This window comes from Mus pahari, chromosome 16 (assembly GCF_900095145.1).
Source record: "Mus pahari chromosome 16, PAHARI_EIJ_v1.1, whole genome shotgun sequence".
Taxonomy (NCBI): Eukaryota; Metazoa; Chordata; class Mammalia; order Rodentia; family Muridae; genus Mus; species Mus pahari.
The window spans coordinates 58,382,322-58,400,711 of NC_034605.1; the positions used below are offsets into that span (position 1 = coordinate 58,382,322).

The following is an 18,390-nucleotide window of genomic DNA, read 5'->3' on the forward strand; positions in this document are numbered from 1 at the left end:
TGTAGTGAAGTGTCTCATGTTGGGCCTGGAGACGTGGTTAAGAGAACATCCTGCTATTCTAACAAACCCAGCTTCAGTTCTCAGTACCCATACGGTGACTCACAGAGGACATTGGTCTTTGTCCTTCTCAGGCAAAGCACCCGTGCAGGGTGCATATAAAAGTACATTTTGAGAATGTTATGAACACGTACATGTTGTACAGTCAGTTCTGGGTATGTGTGTGAATGTATCTGAACCGTCATGCAGTCGCATTGAAAAGTTCCCACAAGGGCTGGTGAGATGGCTCAGTGGGTAAGAGCACCCGACTGCTCTTCCGAGGGTCCGGAGTTCAAATCCCAGCAACCACATGGTGGCTCATAACCATCCATAACAAGATCTGACGCCCTCTTCTGGAGTGTCTTAAGACAGCTACAGTGTACTTACATATAATAAATAAATAAATCTTTTTTAAAAAAAAAAAAAGAAAGAAAGAAAAGTTCCCACAAGACAAGTGCAGCGCGCTTCTCCATTAAAAACGTAATCATGGTAGTTGGCATTACAAATTGTGAGATTTATCATTTCTTGGATTTAGTGTTCTTAATATTTTAAAACCTCTTTATTTTTATTTTTTTAACTTGCAAAATATTTTAATCCTTCTTTATTTTAGAAGTCTGGGCCAACAGTCACGAAAGTTGTCACTGTGGTAACAACCAAGAAAGCAGTAGTAGACGCGGATAAGAAGAAAGGGGAACTCATGGAGAATGACCAGGATGCCATGGAGGTGAGGCCACCTGTCCATGACCACGTCCTAGGGGCAACGACAGTAAAGCCTTGATACTGAGCTTTGCAGTCACGCAGACACTGGGATCCCTGCTGCTTGCAGATCAGCACTGCTTCGACTGGGTGGGGTTGTCGAGGATTCTGTTTTTTTCCTCTTTGTTGTACCCTACCTTTTCATCTCCTCCTCTTTATTGGCCCATGTCAGGAGGGAACACGGGAAAAGAAGTGCTGAACTCTGGGCAGTGGTGGCGCACGCCTTTAATCCCAGCACTGGGGAGGCAGACAGGCGGATTTCTGAGTTCGAGGCCAGTCTGGTCTACAGAGTGAGTTCCAGGACAGTCAGGGATACACAGAGAAACCTTGTCTCGAAAAACAAAACAAACAAACAAACAAGATAGTGGTGAACTGCCATGTCTTCCCCATGACCTACACTGTAAAGGTCTGTCTGTGAAAGTTGCAGAACTTAATGACAGTTCTAAGAGTTGTGTGAGGTCTGTGTTACTGAACTTAGAATAAAGAAAAAGAAAAAAATTAACTTGGAAACTTTTTAAGGAATTGATTTACTTAATGTTCACAATCATGGACATTGTTACTTGAGCTTTTTAGGTGATGCAGTTTTCAGGTTCCTGGCGTTGCATGGCAGCCCTGTGGTCAGAGTAATATAGCAGAGTAATATAGCACATGGCAACCCACAGACTGGTTACTAGGAGAGAGGGGAGCTTTGACAACGAGGATTCGGTGTCTTTTGGAAGGGAAAATAAATAACAGACTTTACTTTTTGTTCCCAAACATTCAAGTATTCCTCAGAGGAGGAAGAAGTTGACCTTCAAACGGCCCTCACAGGCTACCAGACAAAACAGAGGAAACTTCTAGAGCCAGTTGATCATGGAAAAATTGAATATGAGCCATTCAGAAAAAACTTTTATGTTGAAGTTCCAGAATTAGCAAAAATGTCTCAAGAAGGTAAGATGCTGTGCGAGTTTTATTCCTTTATTGTGAGCTCAGAGCAAATGGTCCCCTCCTGCAGGGGAGTGTGGATAGGCCTGGGTTGGTTTTGGACGTGTTTTTTAAAAAGTAGAATGGATTCAGTGGCAGTTCTTTGAGTTGAAAGTACTGTGTACTGCTCATGTCCAATTCAAACAGACTGTGTTGACCCAGTTGGTATGACTGACAGCTGTCAGTCTGTTCAGAGGTGAGCCAAGCAACTTGGCTAAAACAGGCAGTTGGGCTGTCAATCATTATTCTATTGCAATTGAAGAAAATATTAAAACCCAAATGTTGGAATTGGACACTTGCTGTTATCCTTATTTACTGCAGCAGGGACTGCTGTGTCTTCGACTGTTGCTGTTCTCTTGTATGCTGTGGGCTTTTATCTGATAGCACTTAAGGGAGGCGAGGCCTTTGACCCTAGGCTGCCTGGTGAATGTAGTTAGATGGTACCAGTAGAACAAAGTGTGGGAGCTTCTAACTGGACCTTTGTTTTCTAGAGGTGAATGTGTTTCGATTGGAAATGGAGGGCATTACAGTTAAAGGAAAAGGTTGCCCCAAACCAATTAAATCATGGGTCCAGTGTGGAATTTCCATGAAGATACTAAATTCCCTCAAAAAGTAAGTGTTGGTGGTTGTCTGCATTTTTCAATGTCCTGCTACTTGGAGTAGCCCTTCACTCAAATATCTGTTTGGATTTCAGTTATATTTCTCTTTATGTGCCCTGGCTGTCCTAGAACTCCCTACGTAGACCAGGCTGGCCTTGAACTCAGATGCTCTTGCCTCTTCCTCCTAAGTGCTGTGATAAAGGTATATGCCACCACACTGGGCCTTTAAGGACTTTCTTTTTCATTTGTTTACTCATGACTCTTACATTGCATTCTTTTTGTTTCTTTTTAAGGCATGGCTATGAAAAGCCAACACCAATCCAAACTCAAGCAATTCCTGCTATAATGTCTGGACGAGATTTGATTGGCATTGCCAAAACAGGAAGTGGAAAAACTATTGCTTTTCTTTTGCCCATGTTTAGACACATCATGGATCAGAGGTCATTAGAAGAAGGAGAGGGACCAATAGGTACAAGTCTTCTCATTACGTCATTCTTGGAAGATGTGTTTGTTGTTACATCAGAAAGTTACTGATTATGACAATAAGATGTCTTTATGTGCATTTCCTTTATCAATACGGCACTTTGGGGCTGATTTCCCCTTACCGGCAGGTGGAGTGAGAACCTTCAGAGTTCTGGAGTGACATCTCAGAAGTACAAAAGCAAGGCTTGCCCAGCTCAGTTTTAAAGCTCTGACCCGGCAGGTAGAGCCCTCGTGCATCATGTTGAGGTGTGCTCTTAGTCCAGATCCATGCACCACAGACCAGCGTATGAGGAGAAATGTCACTCCCGAGGCGATGGCTGCCCTCAGAAGGCGGTGGTGTTGGTGCTTCATGCAGGGTTAGGTCTTTGGACTCGGTTTCTTCTCATGTTTGCAATTCTTATTTGTATATTTTGAGTAGGGACCGTGATTAAGCTATTGTCATGCACATACAAGGCATGGAGTCCTCTCATCAGTGCCTCGGAAGGAAGTGCTCTTTGGGAGCCCCTGTGTGGCTTTGTAGCTCAGGGAGTCACTTAGTTCTCTATTCTGTGATTTGCTGTTGAAATCTATTTGAATTCCGTTGAGTATTTTTCAGAGGGTTAAGTAGGGTTTAATTTCTTGAAGCATGTTCTTAAGAATGTCTTTGCCCTTCACCTCAGTCTCTGCCATTGCTAAGCTTCTGAAACAGTTTTCAGACTTCACACAGACAAACAAGTTTGATTGTGAGACACATGTGCAGAGGTTAAAGTTAGCGCTTTAAGGCATCAACTCAAGGACTGGATGGTTCGGCTTTTGACATATTTCTCTTTTCAGCTGTCATCATGACTCCAACGCGAGAACTGGCTTTACAAATCACTAAAGAATGTAAGAAGTTTTCGAAGACCTTGGGACTGAGAGTGGTCTGTGTGTATGGAGGGACAGGAATCAGCGAGCAGGTAGTTAGAATCAGGCACCCGCCTTCTGTACCTCCAGGCTGAATGAGCCGGTGACTTAGGTGATTCTCTTGTTCTAGTGTTTGCTGTAAGCAACTGCCCTTGAAATCCTAAAGGTATTTGCTGGGGAAATAATTGTAGAATAAAGTATGTGCCTGTGGTGTGCCTCTGTAACGCGGTGTTTACACTGAGGAGGGAGGATCAGCAGCTTGAGGCCTTAAAACTACACAGAGTCCCTAACAGGTTGTGTGTGTGTGTGTGTACGCACATACGACATTTCTATAATCCCAGAACTCAGAAAAGCAAAGGCAGGGGCATCGTTACAAGTTTGAAAGGAGCTTCATATATAATGAGTTCTAGGCCAGCCAGGTATCTGAGGCAAGACTTTGTCTTACACCCTCGACCGCCTAAGATGGATGATGTACTGCCTGAAGCATGTGTTTTGTAAAGACTGGGTGTAACATGACTGTAGTTAACAGTGCTGTTATAGATTTCAATTCTCAATTTTCTGTGAAATTTTTTTCACAGAAGACAAAAATTGGTGACTCTGTAACATGTGACTAGATTGTGTTAAGTATTTTGCCACGTGTTAAAGTAACTTTTATCCAAAGCTTACTGCCTCCGTCTGCTAACCTAGGGCCTAGTCCTGAAAGCTTCTAGCCTCCATACATTCTAATCTAGTCCGAGAATGTTTTGAGCCTCTGAGACTTACTGCTGAATAAGCTCCCCCCTTCTTGTTGTGACTGGTCAACTCATCTAGCTCAAACTCTTCTCTAATCTGACTGACTCAATCTGGCTTCTCTCTTAGTCTCTGACTGATGAGCTCTGCTTGACCTCAAACTAAATCTAGCAATCTGTTCTAATCTTCTGGCACCTTCTCATTCTCTGGCTCTTTCTGTTTTCACCTATGTCCAGCTTATTCTCTCTCTGACCTGTCTTCCTATAACTGTCTGGGTAAAATTGCCTGCCTGCCTGCCTGTCATTGTGTCTGACTGACTGTAAGCTCCCTTTAAGTAGCTTCTCTTTCCCTAACTTGTGCGAGTTGGGCACATCCTATTCTGTCAACTCTTTCTCTGATTTGTCACTTTGTCTGTCGCTCAAGTCGACTCACATGCAAACACCGTGTTTCCTTCTACAAACTAACTATACTTTAATTGTTTGAGATAAAAGGTGTGTACTGAGGGCATGTCTGTATTCCAGCCAAAGGAGCCATGTTACTGGATTAAAATACCTCAATAGCCATGCGTGTATATCAGAACACATATATTGGTATGTGTTATACAATCTCTTTGTCTGTGCTGAGTATTATTGAACCAAGGATCCCTTGAATGCCAGGAGGGGAGTTTTGTTCCAGTGAGATATAGCCTTCTGGCTCCCAATACATTCACTTTGTTGTTGCTAATTATTTCTAAGAAGACCTAGGGAATAAAGAAAACCTGACTATGTCTGGTTCAGAGGTTTGAAAATAGCTAAATTTGTAGCATTGGCATGTCCTCCTGCCTGAGGACACATTTCTGTCTTTCCATTTTGTAAGCGAAAATTATTCAGAATGCTGAAGTAAGTTGACCAACTAGGTTGGAGCTGATGTTTGCCTCAGAACTGAGGCCTGATTTCCAGACCAACAATTCCTGTCTAATGCCTGCTGGCCTCTTTAAAGGATGCTAATTACGGTTTCCTTCTAGTGTTAGGCTTCCATCATCATTCCTAATGATGGTGCAAAACCTTAAGCCAACCTTGACTGTCTTTGATGTGGCATTTTTCCAAGGCAGGAGCTCTCTGTTAATGCTATCCTGGCTGTCCTGGAACTCACTGTGCAGACCAGGCTGGCCTGGACTCGAGAGATCCAAGTGCTGGCATTAAAGGCATGCACTACCATGACTAGCAAGAACACTTTAGGACTAGTGTTGTAAGAACATATCTTGGGAATGTTCACTTTTCTGCTATTTTTAATACTGGAACTGTTCATCTTGCCAGTTCATTTGACTGTGTGGTCTGTAGTAAGAAAAACATTTATAAAACAACTTTTCTTTTTTCAACACAAGGTTTTCACTGTGTATCCCAGGCTGTCCTTGAACTCATTCTGTAGACCAGGTTGGCCTCAAACTCAGAAATCCACCTGCCTGTCTCTGCCTCTGCTTCTGCCTCTAGAGTGCTGGGATTATCTTTTTTTTTTTTTTTTTTTTTTTTTTCGAGACAGGGTTTCTCTGTATAGCCCTGGCTGTCCTGGAACTCACTTTGTAGACCAGGCTGGCCTCGAACTCAGAAATCCGCCTACCTCTGCCTCCCAAGTGCTGGGATTAAAGGTGTGCATCACCACGCCCGGCTATACTTTTTTTTTTTTTTTTTAAAGATTTATTTATTTATTATATATAAGTACACTGTAGCTGTCCTCAGACACTCCAGAAGAGGGTGTCAGATCTTGTTACGGATGGTTGTGAGCCACCATGTGGTTGCTGGGATTTGAACTCTGGTCCTTCGGAAGAGTAGTCGGGTGCTCTTACCCACTGAGTCATCCCACCAGCCCCCGGCTATACTTTTTTAAAGACCTTAAAACATGTGTAAGAAACAGGAAATGGTAGGTCATCTGGAATATTTACCCTCCTTCCTTGGTTTTGAACAATAGTTGCAAATTAACGTTTGTGGAATTCTTTCTTTCTATTAGTTTCAAATTCCTGGCCCTGGGTCATCCTGCTGTCCCCATCCATCAGTGCTGTAGCAGCCTGAGGGTCATGTGCCAGCCCCCAGCCCCCTTCCATTAGTGCTGTAGCAGCCCGAGGGTCATGTGCCAGCCTCCAGTCCTGTTGAGGCTTTGTCCTATGTGGTAGAGCCAGGCAAGGGCCAGATGCCCTGCTTTCACATCTGTAAGAAGTAACGATGACTAGACTATACAATCTCATCTTGTCTTACTAGATTGCTGAGCTGAAAAGAGGTGCTGAAATTATTGTTTGCACACCTGGTCGAATGATTGACATGTTAGCAGCTAACAGTGGTAAGTCACGGGTATTTTATTATTTGTTTTCTTTCCTTTTTGAACTTGACATGATTTTTGTTAAAGCAGATATGAGAAACCAACAGAGGGTTTCTATGTTTCTTCTTAAAGCTGTAATATCTTAAAATGTGAATTGTAGCACATACATTGTTGAACATACTAATAAGTCTTTGGCAGTTCAACTTGTATTCACAACTAACTTGGCATTTGTCTTAGACTTTTTGTTTTCTTTATTCTTGTAGTAAAAAAGTGGATCATAATCTTTTTATTATAAAAATTCTCCCCAGGAGCTAGTATGTTATAATTAATAATAGGCAAATTAAGTTATTGCAGCTTCAAGAACTGTCTTTTATAAGTACTGCATGTTTTTAGCTCAAATGTTATGCTTTGTTAAAAATATTCCCTATCAAAACTGATACTAAACTGTTGACATTATTTAACTTCTGTGGAGAAAGGCCCTTGAGGATTAGACCTGGGCTTCCGAGACGGTAACCGTCAAAGGTAGGTGACCTAGTGCTGTTTCCAACCTTTGGAGGCTCTTGGCGCTGGAGATGTTAGTACGAGCACTAGCTGTTCTGAGTTTCTGAAGAGACAGCTTTGGAGGGTTCCATTGCACCATTCAGTGTGTATGTAACTGAGTGCTGGAATCCCAGAAGTGCATGCTTGTACTCGTGCACGCCTGAAGCTGGGGGAAATGAGTTCTCCCTGAGGTTGTTTGGTGAGGCCTTGCGCTTGTGTAGCAGATGGTGGTTTGGGGGATGGGTGCTGACTATGTAATCCCTGTATTTCCTCACTGTTACATTAATGAAGCCTCCTGAAATTCATCTTGATTAATATTACCTTTCCCCTTTATTTGTCTTTTTTTGTTTATCTTTTAATAACTATTTTGTACATATTTTTGCCAGGTTCTACAGTTGGTAGCAATGCTTAGTATATTGATCTTTGAGAAAGGATTTTCTGTATTTTTAGTTTTTAACTGTAAGAAGCCAGGACTATTTATTTAAACCAGTGGCAACAATTAATAATTTAAAGTGTTTCTTTGTGTAGAAAAGTATATTTATATGGGATGCATTTATTTTTTGGAGTTTGTGTAATCTCTTGTTGCCCAGTGATTGGTTTGACGTGCCCATTTAAGGTGCTTGTGACTGTATGAAGTGGGCTGTAGAGTGGTAGCGAGGCTCTGCCTCCGCAGTAGTTAGCTCTGGAGCTTGCTTTCCACACATACGCTGTAATCTCTAATATGTTTTTTTCTAGGTGATGCTGTCAGATAATGGCTGATGTGGCTCGATGCTCCATCTCAGTCTTAGTTTTATGATGTGTTTTGGAGAGGGCTGTTTTCTGAATTTTACAGGTTCTTCAGGCCCTATGATGGTATGCAAGAGACGAGTTTGACAAAATAAAGGGCCTCATACACCCATTGCCAGAAAGTACTTGCCACTAGATTAAGACTTTGAGACCAAAGTTTCTTTTCACTGTTTAAAGAAACCTAACCTACCCCTCTGCTTAAGTCAGGCATTTTAGTTCCCTTTCCTTTTTTTAAAGTTCTTGGCTGTCATCATGAACTGTGGCTGACAGTTAGTTTTCTTTTCTCTCTCTTTTCTCTTCTCACGTTAGGTCGGGTCACAAATCTTCGAAGAGTGACATATGTTGTTTTAGATGAAGCAGACAGAATGTTTGACATGGGTTTTGAACCACAGGTAATCATTCAATTTCTTTGTAACTTTAAAGGTTTATTCGTTTATAATTGTGTGTGTTGTAAGTGTCTGTGTTTGGGTGTGTACACATGCGTGCTGGCGCCCGCAGAGGCTAGAAGTGTCGGATTGCCGGTGAATGTGAGGTATTCCATGTGGGTGCTGGGTGGGCACATAAAACTGGACTCAGGTCCTCTCCAAGAGCCATCTCTGGCCGGCTCCTCATTAAGATTGCTAAATTTTTGATTTTGTGTCTGCTATGAGAATGAAATGTTTGTGTGGTCTTGAAATCCATACTCTTTCCGTGTTGCCTGCTGTTACCTTGTGTTAGCAACATAGGGAATAGCAGTCAATATGTATGTTTTGGATTAAATTCTTAAAAGTTGTTGAGGGGTTTTCTTCAGACAGTCCCCAGCAGTTAGAAAATATCACTGGTCAAGCTGGATTTAGAATTCTGATACTGAGATTACTAAAAACGTGGATGTTTTGTCTGGACATGGTGGCACACGCCTATTGTTATGAAATGCAGTGCTGTGAGGGGTGCTCTGAGACATTATGCCATGCCATGCCATGCAGCAGCCCTGGTGTGAGGGGGTTATGTGGAGGAGGGAGGGGAGTGAGAGCCTCGGAAGGGAGAGAGGCGAACAGGAGCAGAGCCCAGAGGCCAAAGGACAGAGGGGGAACACGCAGGAACACGGGGTTGGGGGAGAGAGAGTGTGTATGTGTGTGTTGGGGTGGTGAGCAGTCTTTTTATTTGCAGCCTGTACTTGGTGGCAGTAGGTAATGGTGGCAGGTGATGACAAAAGCCATTGCTAGGTCCCTGGCTGGAGCCTCGTGACGTCACCTGTAATCTCAACACTTTGGAGGCAGAGAAAGGAAGATTTTTTTTGCCTTTGACCAGATATTTACCATTCTGGTCTACATAGTTCCAGGTCAGTCAGGGCTGGGTAGAGAGACCCTGTGGCCTGGTGACAGAGGCCCAGAAAGCAGGTCTGAGTTGTGAGTATACTGTCAGGCCCCATGTGGTTCCGGGATGCATAGTGAAGTCCTGTCTCATGAAAGGACAGGGTGGACATGGGAGAACAGTGGGAGCTGGTGGCTGGCTGCCCTTTTAGTATCCTCCAGGGATGTAGCGGCTGTCATACACTAAGTGTCGTTAGAATTAGAAACTGAGTTCCAGGTGAGATGTGAGCAGGTGGCCTAAACCAGGATTCTGGAATACTTGAACTCTTTAACAGTTGAAGAGAAGCAGGCTGGTTAACTTGGAGCAGAGGACTTACTGTCATAGTCTTCCGGTCTCCATGAGTATATCTGAAACCAAGTGAAGAAGCCAGAGGAAACTTGAACTCGGTTTAACGGGAAGAGGGCTGAACAAGCTTTGTGTCAGGATGGAACCCAGACACTCAGGCTTGGCGGCAAGTTCCTTAATCTACTGAGCCAAGCTGTTCATTTGTTTATTATTATTACTAAAAATCCATGGAGAGGAAAATTAGGTGTGATGATTTTTGTGAGATTTACTTGTAGATTAGTACAGGGCTTCAGGTGTCATGGGGCGCTACGTGGATATTGATAAATCACCATGACTGATACAGCTTCGGGAAGAAGGAGTTCATGTTTTGGCATCTATGATGGCAAAGCAAGGCGTGGTAACAAGCAGCAAACATGACTTCAGGAGCAGTCATGAAGGGAACTTCATGACTGAACTGCATTCTTGAAGCACAGAGCAGTCTGAAGTGCTGACGTGATCCTAAGCTCTCAGACTACTACCCAGTGACAGTCTTCTCTAGCAAGTCCACACCTCTTTTGATCCTAGGCGGTGGGAACTAGGGGTTCAAGTGCCTGCTGTCATGTAAATTAGAGCCAGCTGGGCTAGGAGTAGGACGGCTTCTCCACTGAAGTCTCTATTGAAGATGATAAAAACTGAGAATGGACCAATCATTAGTTAACATGAACACTCAACTCTTTGAAGTGAATTGTTCAGTGATACGGACTCTGCTTTTCTATATACTTATGGAAATACACTCCCTTCAACTTAAAACTGGAAGGGTAAGAAGTGAGGGGGTCAGGATGGGGAGCTAGTGTGGTCAGTAATAGACTTGCAAGAGCCTGATTGCCTTGTGTGTGTATGTGTGTGTGTGTGTGTGTGTGTGTGTGTGTGTGTGTGCCACAGCCAGTCTGGCATTGCACACTGAATTCTGGTGCCTGGTGGTTGCTTACTTGCTTCTCTCATAAAACTTACTGCTTTTGGTTCTACTGAAGAAAAATATATTTATTCATTTCTAAATGGTCAGAGAGAGTTGAGCATGTACAAGGAATCAGCCGACTGGAGGGTGACAGGGAGGCAGGCATTATCAACCCTGAGGAGCAGAGAGGAACAAACACTTAAGGGGATTGACCAGGGTACAAGGAGCTGAGAGTTCAGTGCTCCTGAAACCACTGTTCTGTAGACATACTTGGCTGGGTTTTGACACATGTGAAATGAACTCTGCTTTTCTTTTTCCTAATTTATGTTGATATTACATATTCGTTTGTTGTATGGTGGGGGTGGGGCATGCAAATGCCGTGGTTTATGTGGGATGTGAGAGGGCAACTTGTGGAGGCTGGCTCTTCCCCAGGGGTCCTGGGGTCAAATTCAGATTGTCTGACATGGTGGCAAGTGCCTTTTTAAGTCCTCTTGCCAGCCCCATTTTTCCTCTCCTTTCTTGTTTTCCATTATGTAGACCACATAGACTTCCAGCTCTCAGAGACCAGCCTGCTTCTGCCTTCAGAGTGCTTGGGTTAAAGGCTTACTGGGGTGCCGTAAATGACTTGATAATTCTGTGGTTATTTCAAGGATTCCCCCGTCTCACTGAGAGAGCATTGCCATCTGAGTGATATTAAGTTCACATAAAAAGTGGGCTTCCGGGCTGGTGAGATGGCTCAGTGGGTAAGAGCACCCAACTGCTCTTCCAAAGGTGCAGAGTTCAAATCCCAGCAACCACATGGTGGCTCACAACCATCCTTAACAAGATCTGACTCCCTCTTCTGGAGTGTCCGAAGACAGCTACAGTGTACATATAATAAATAAATAAATCTTTTAAAAAAAAAAAGTTTTAAAAAAAAGTGAGCTCCCCAGGGGATGGCCTAGTTGGCCATCAATGGGAGGAGAGGCCTTTGGTCTTGCAAAGATCCTATGCCCCAGTACAAGGGGAATGCTAGGGCCAGGAAGCGGGAGTGGGTGGGTTGGGGAGCAGGGGGAGGGAGGTGGGGTGGTATAGGGGACTTTTGGAGAGGAAACTAGGAAAGGGGATAGCATTTGAAATGTAAATGAAGAAAATATCTTAGAAAGAAAGAAAGAAAGAAAGAAAGAAAGAAAGAAAGAAAGAAAGAAAGAAAGAAAGAAAGAAAGAAAGAAAAGTCGGCTTCCAGACTCTCCTCCTTCCCTCTCTCCCTTCTTCTCCCCCCCCCCCCCATTTCCTTTCCTCCTGTGGTTGTGGGTGCACATGGATGTGTGTGCAGATGTGTCTGGAAGCTTGAGGATGGCACTGGGTGTCCTTCAGGAGTGTACACCTTGCTTTTCCATGCGTGGTCTGTCACTGTGACCTGGCATTGCGGATGAGGCTCTCCTGGCTGGCCAGTGAGCCTGGAGATCTGCCCTTTTCCTGCCCCGGGGCTGGGCGAGGGGCTCAGGCCCTCAGGCTCCTTCCGAGCAGTCTTTAACCTTCGCCCCAGCTCAGGTTCTCCTTCCGAGGTAAAGTGAGTGAGAACAGCAGATTCAGGTATAAAATAAGTTCAAGTTTTCTAAGAGAATGAACTTAACTGAATTTCTAAGATAATGAATTTAACTTCTTCCTGCTTAATTTGAGCATTGGGTATGTTTTTGGAGACTCACTGTATTTGTATATGTCATTTTTCAGGTCATGCGCATTGTGGATAATGTTCGTCCTGACAGACAGACAGTTATGTTTTCAGCCACTTTCCCTAGAGCTATGGAGGCTTTGGCCCGCAGGATCCTGAGCAAACCCATTGAAGTGCAGGTTGGAGGCAGGAGTGTGGTTTGCTCTGATGTGGAACAGCAGGTGGTATGTACCATGTTCAGGAAGTCGCCATTTTTTGGTGGTTAGACAGTGTATCGTTTGATTTTGTGTGAGATAGGCGGGACACTTGTGAAGTGAAGTCACTGACAACCTTCGTGTTGCCTGGTACATGGAGCTGACCTCAGGAAGCTCTTCTTAGTGCTTCCTGCCAGGATTGAGAGCTGCAGAAACTTATACATCTTTCCTGTCTTTGATTAATAAGATTTGAGGGACAGAGAAAACCAGTGACCAGTTGCCATGGTTACACACCTACCAGTTAAAAGTCTGTTGCGTTTGCTTAAGCACTTTAAGGTGTAGGAAGCTCTAGATTAAACAGGTTTTTGTTCTAGGACACGTTTGTGTTTCTTACATTAACTTGCTACATTGTGGTATTTTCAGATTGTGATTGAAGAAGAAAAGAAATTCTTGAAATTGCTGGAACTTTTAGGTCATTATCAGGAGTCAGGATCTGTCATTATATTTGTGGATAAGCAGGAACATGCTGATGGTCTTCTGAAGGACTTGATGAGAGCATCATACCCTTGCATGTCTCTTCACGGAGGTAATGTTTACTTACCTACTAGCATGTCATTGCATTGAACTTGCTCAGAATAATAACATTTGCTTTGTTGTCTGTAATGGAGCTAGAAGAAATCAGGTAGTCAGACCCTGGCCTGACAACATTCCAGTTTTATCTAATGGAGGCTACTCTCTGTGGCTTCTCACATAACTGCCTCCAGGTTTTGTTTCTCACTGAACCAGCTAGGCTTTTTGGCCATTGAGCTGTCTGAATGGACCTGTCTTCACCATCTAGGACTAGGGTTACAGGATCAAAGAGGCACGCCTGACTATTTACATGGGCATTAGAGACTTGAGTTTGGGTCTTTGTTTTTGTGGAGCAAGATGTTTCCACTGAAGCATATCCCTGCTTCCTTGCAGCTACAACTCTCTTGTCATCTAGATAGAAACTGTACCTCTTAAGCAGTTACTCTGTATTTCTCTCCTTCACCTGTCATTGTAACTTCATGAATTCCTTATCCTGTGTACTGTATGATGTGTCATGCACTCTGTATCCTTTCGTGTTTGGTCTGCTTCATGTAGTCATGATGACTTTAAGAGTCATTTTTTTTTAAGATTTATTTATTTCTTATATGTAAGTACACTGTAGCTGTCTTAAGACACTCCAGAAGAGGGAGTCAGATCTCCTTACGGATGGTTGTGAGTCACCATGTGGTTGTTGGGAATTGAACTCAGGACCTTCAGAAGAGCATTCAGTGCTCTTAACCACTGAGCCATCTCTCCAGCCCTAAGAGTCATATTTTAAACTGTATTAGATTTTCTTCTAAAAGAAGGATACAATATCCTTTTGTATATACTATCTTTTGATTCACTTATTGATAGGCCCCTGAGGTGATTTTATTATTTGACTACTGTGTATGATGTGAACATAATATGTAGATATCTAATTGCTTTCAGTTCCTTCTGAATGGTGAAGTAGTGAAGTCTGAGCTTAAATTTTTGAGAAATCATCAGATTGATTTCTTTTTTTTCTTTTTTGATTTTTCGAGACAGGGTTTCTCTGTATAGCTCTGGCTGTCCTGGAACTCACTTTGTAGACCAGGCCTCGAACTCAGAAATCCGCCTGCCTCTGCCTCCCGAGTGCTGGGATTAAAGGCATGTGCCATCATGCCTGGCAGATTGAGTTCTTAAGGGATTACATTTTATATTCCTACCATCAGTATACTTGGGTGCTAGTTTCTCCATCCTGGAAACAATAAACTATGTTACTGTATGCTGTGTTGTGGTTTATATGGTAGGAGCTGCCGGGTGGGTGCTGGGAATCAACCTTGAGTCCTTTGCCAGAGCAACTCTTAACTGCTGAGCCGTGTCTCCAGACCAGCAGTGTATTTTTGAGCATAGAAATATTAACGATTACTTTATGCCTAGCTACTTTTACCTTCTAAGACTGAAATGGAGCCACATTTCATGGTTAATATGTAACTCTGTGTTGGTTTTGTCTACAGTAAAGGTGGGATTAGTTGATTTTTTTTTAAGGTTTGTTTAGTTTATGGGAGTGAGTGTTTGGACCTAATTTGTGTGCTTTGTTCCCTCGGAGATGAGAACAGGGATTCAGAGGCCCTGGAATTAGAGTTGTGGGCACCTGTGAGCTGTGTCACGGTGCTGGGAATTGACTTGCATCCTCTGAAGACATCCATTGCTCTTTACCCCTGAGCCATCTCTCCAGCCCTGAATTTGTTTCTTATTTTTGCATCTAGAACTTCTCAGTGGAAATGGAAAATTTCAACATTTGTCTCTTTAATTTACTTGCAGGTATTGATCAATATGACAGGGACAGTATCATAAATGACTTCAAGAATGGAACCTGCAAGCTCCTCGTTGCCACGTCTGTTGCAGCTCGTGGTCTCGATGTGAAACATCTAATTCTTGTAGTGAATTACAGCTGCCCCAATCATTATGAAGATTACGTGCACAGAGCTGGGCGGACTGGAAGAGCGGGCAACAAGGTAAGCCCCTGTGTCTGTTAGAGCACAGGCGCTCAGCGTGAGGGTAAAGCCGAACAGCCGTGTCTGTTAGAGCATAGGCGCTCAGTGTGAGGGTAAAGCCGAACAGCCGTGTTTGTTAGAGTACAGGCGCTCAGGTGGGGGTGAGTAACAGAGGTTATGGTGATATTTTGAAAATCTTTAAATTAGCAAGACATATTGGATGTTGTTAATCATGTATACGTGTATCTTTGTATTGTTAAAATTATCAAATGCAGATCTCTAGAGATGGTGCTGCAGTTAGGAACATCTGCTCCTTTTGGCAGAGGACCTGTATTCTGTTTACAGCACTCACATGGTGTCTTCAAACCATCTGTAACTTCCAAGGGGTCTCAGCCCCCTCTTCTGGCCCCTCTAGGCTCCATGAAAGGTCTGGGTTTCTCCTGTTGACGTTGACTCATTTTGTCTCATTGTCATCAGGGTTATGCCTACACCTTCATCACAGAGGATCAAGCTCGATATGCTGGTGACATCATTAAAGCTCTTGAATTGTCAGGGACAGCAGTGCCTCCTGACCTAGAAAAACTCTGGAGTGACTTCAAAGATCAACAGAAAGCTGTGAGTTTTAAACTTCATTTGGAGGAACCATTAGCATGACTGTGAGGTCATTATATGATACGTGTATTCAGTTTTTATTGTTGTTTTTGGTGTTTTATTTTTTGAGACAGAGTCTCTCTGTGTAGCTCTGGGTGTCCTAGAAATTGGCTTTGAGCTCTCAAAAAATTTATTGCCTCTGCTTCCCAAATGCTCATGTTAAGGGTATACATCTTGCATATTTAGAAAGAAAAATTGCGAAAATAAAATCTCTTTTGCATAAGTGTTTTTGTTCAGTTGGCATATTCTACTTTGAAAATATTTAATAGCGTTTCTCTAAAAATTAACTCTGCTAACTTTTTTCTTAAAAGGAAGGAAAAATAATTAAAAAGAGTAGTGGCTTCTCTGGCAAGGGATTCAAGTTTGATGAAACAGAACAGGCTTTAGCCAATGAGAGGAAAAAGCTGCAGAAAGCTGCTCTTGGCCTGCAAGATTCTGACGACGAGGATGCTGCAGTTGATGTAAGTATTGAGTCTGCACATGCACGATGGGGTGGTTCATGATAAGTTGAAGAATAACCACAGCAAACCTGTTTAACTCCGTTCAGTGCAGCAATTTTCTAGTATACCTGCTCATAGGACATCTTTTCCATAGCTTGAACTCCATCTCAGGCTGGGTGTGGTGATGCTCTGTGTCCTGTGGCACTCAGAGGGCTGTGGTCGGAGGCTCCAGCCAAAGTACAAGGTCGGCCTGGTTACAGATAACCTCCCTGAGAATAGTGTGTCCAGCCTGACCATGCCTTTGAGGACCACACTGAACACAGACAGGGCGGGTCTCCTGGCATGTGCATGTACCACACGAGCCCACTGTGAGGTAAAGTTCCTGTTTGGTCATTGTAGTGAGTCAACTCAAAAGGTAGCATGCTAGAACTGGGCCTGGTAGCACAGCCTTTCATCTCATATACAGGAGGCAGAGGATCTCTCTGAATCCTGTGCTAGTCTGCTCTGCATAGTAAGTTGCAGGCTAGCCAGGGCTCCCTAGTGAGATCCTGTCTCAGAAGAAAAAAAAGGTGATGAGGATCAAGTCATTAAATCCACCCAGTTTTCAAGGTGAAAGTCACTTACAGTTTTAACCATGTTTAAAAACCATCCATCACACACATGCACGCAAAATAAATATAAATGTGATTTTTAAAAGCAAGAAAGAAGAAGAAAGCTTAAGTCAGGGGCTAGAGAGGTGGTTCAGCATGGTGAAGCATTCTTGTAGAGGGTCAGAGTTCGTTTTCAGCACCCACATCAGGCAGCGGCAGTGTCTTCCTTTAACCTCCTGGGTAATACCTGCACTCATGCGTGCTGTGTCCCCCCACTCCCACCCCACACACATAGGTAGAATTACAAAAAGCTAACAGTGTCAAAAGCAAACTTCCAGCTTGTACCATATACACTCCTCCTTTCTGATCTTACAGATTTAGATTTTCAATAGCATGTATGCTGTTTAAACCAGCCTCGCTCAGTTAAATGTTCACGTACAAGTACCCTCACTGATCGCTTTTTTAAAAAGAAGCTAAGTGGACACCATTTCATTAAAGAAGACAGCCACGGCATCTGAGCTGCTCTGAGGAGGGCAGCTTTGCGACCTCTGTCGTGGTGCCTCAGCTCATTGTGGGCAAAGCTGGGTTTTGTTTTGTCCTTTGTGTTTTTGTTGTTCTGTTCTATTAACTTCTTGAGGTGTGTGTGCCTGAGTGCGTGCATGCGCAAGCAAGTCTGAGGACAGTGTTGGAGACTCAGTTCTCTCCTCCATCCTTATGGATCCTGGAGTGCAGGCTCAGGTCACCAGGTTTCATGGCAACTGCCTTCACCCCTGAGCCACATAACCAAGCCCTGTTGAAAGACATCTTTAAATCAAAAGACGTGGAAGCTGTAGAGATGACTTGGAGAAGACGCTTGCCATGTTAACCCTGGCCACTTGAGTTCTTTGCCCAGAACCCATGTAAAGGTGGGAGGAAGAGCCAGCTCCACCATGTGTCCTTTGAGACGCACACAAGCCCACACATTCAATAGCAAGCGATCTGTTGTTTCCTGTTTTGTTTTAAGTATCTAGGATTCGCATGACTTGTGAGAATTGAAGGCTTCACTGTTGCTCTTGCTCATAGGGAAGCCGGTCTTCATTTCTGTATTTCCCTCTCTCTTTGTTTGTTGGACTGGGTGGTGTTATGTAGCCTGCCCTGGCCTCCAACTGGTGATCCTCCTTTCCCAGTCTTTGGAGTCCTGGGATTAGAAGTACATGCCACTACATCAACCCATTTTTCTTCATTCAAAAAAATAGGCCAGGGATGTGGCTCAGTTGGTAGAGTTCTTGCAGTCTGATCTCTAGCAGTGAACTGAGTGCGGTGGTGCAAGCCTGTAGCCCCTGTAGCCCCTGCACTTGGAAGATGGGGCAGGAGAGTCAAAGGTCAAGATCTGGGCTGCAGAGGTGACTGGTTTAAAGCACTTACTGCTCTTCCAGAGGGCCCAGGTTAATCCCAGCATCACATGGTAGCTCACAAAGCATCACTAACCATGGTCCCTGGGGGTCCAACGCCCTCTTCTGACCAACCGTGTGAAATCCAGCAGGCGAGGTGCACAGACATGTAAGCCCTCAAAACTCATAAATACAATGTATAAAATTTTTTTTTTTGTTGTTTTTGTTTTCCCGAGACAGGGTTTCTCTGTATAGCCCTGGCTGTCCTGGAACTCACTCTGTAGACCAGGCTGGCCTCGAACTCAGAAATCTGCCTGCCTCTGCCTCCCGA

At 43.7% G+C, this 18,390-nt stretch overlaps 1 protein-coding gene across 1 annotated transcript in view; it reads left to right on the forward strand.

The window, feature by feature from the left end:
* The window catches only part of Ddx46 (DEAD-box helicase 46), a 41,383-nt gene that overhangs the window by 17,290 nt on the left and 5,703 nt on the right, over nucleotides 1-18,390 (forward strand). The window contains exons 7-18 of the mRNA XM_021215574.2: nucleotides 647-760; nucleotides 1,557-1,722; nucleotides 2,247-2,367; nucleotides 2,648-2,823; nucleotides 3,651-3,772; nucleotides 6,680-6,758; nucleotides 8,373-8,455; nucleotides 12,346-12,510; nucleotides 12,904-13,066; nucleotides 14,836-15,029; nucleotides 15,486-15,623; nucleotides 15,971-16,120. Coding sequence (XP_021071233.1) covers nucleotides 647-760; nucleotides 1,557-1,722; nucleotides 2,247-2,367; nucleotides 2,648-2,823; nucleotides 3,651-3,772; nucleotides 6,680-6,758; nucleotides 8,373-8,455; nucleotides 12,346-12,510; nucleotides 12,904-13,066; nucleotides 14,836-15,029; nucleotides 15,486-15,623; nucleotides 15,971-16,120 — 1,671 coding nt within the window. The remainder of the gene's footprint in view (nucleotides 1-646; nucleotides 761-1,556; nucleotides 1,723-2,246; nucleotides 2,368-2,647; nucleotides 2,824-3,650; nucleotides 3,773-6,679; nucleotides 6,759-8,372; nucleotides 8,456-12,345; nucleotides 12,511-12,903; nucleotides 13,067-14,835; nucleotides 15,030-15,485; nucleotides 15,624-15,970; nucleotides 16,121-18,390) is intronic.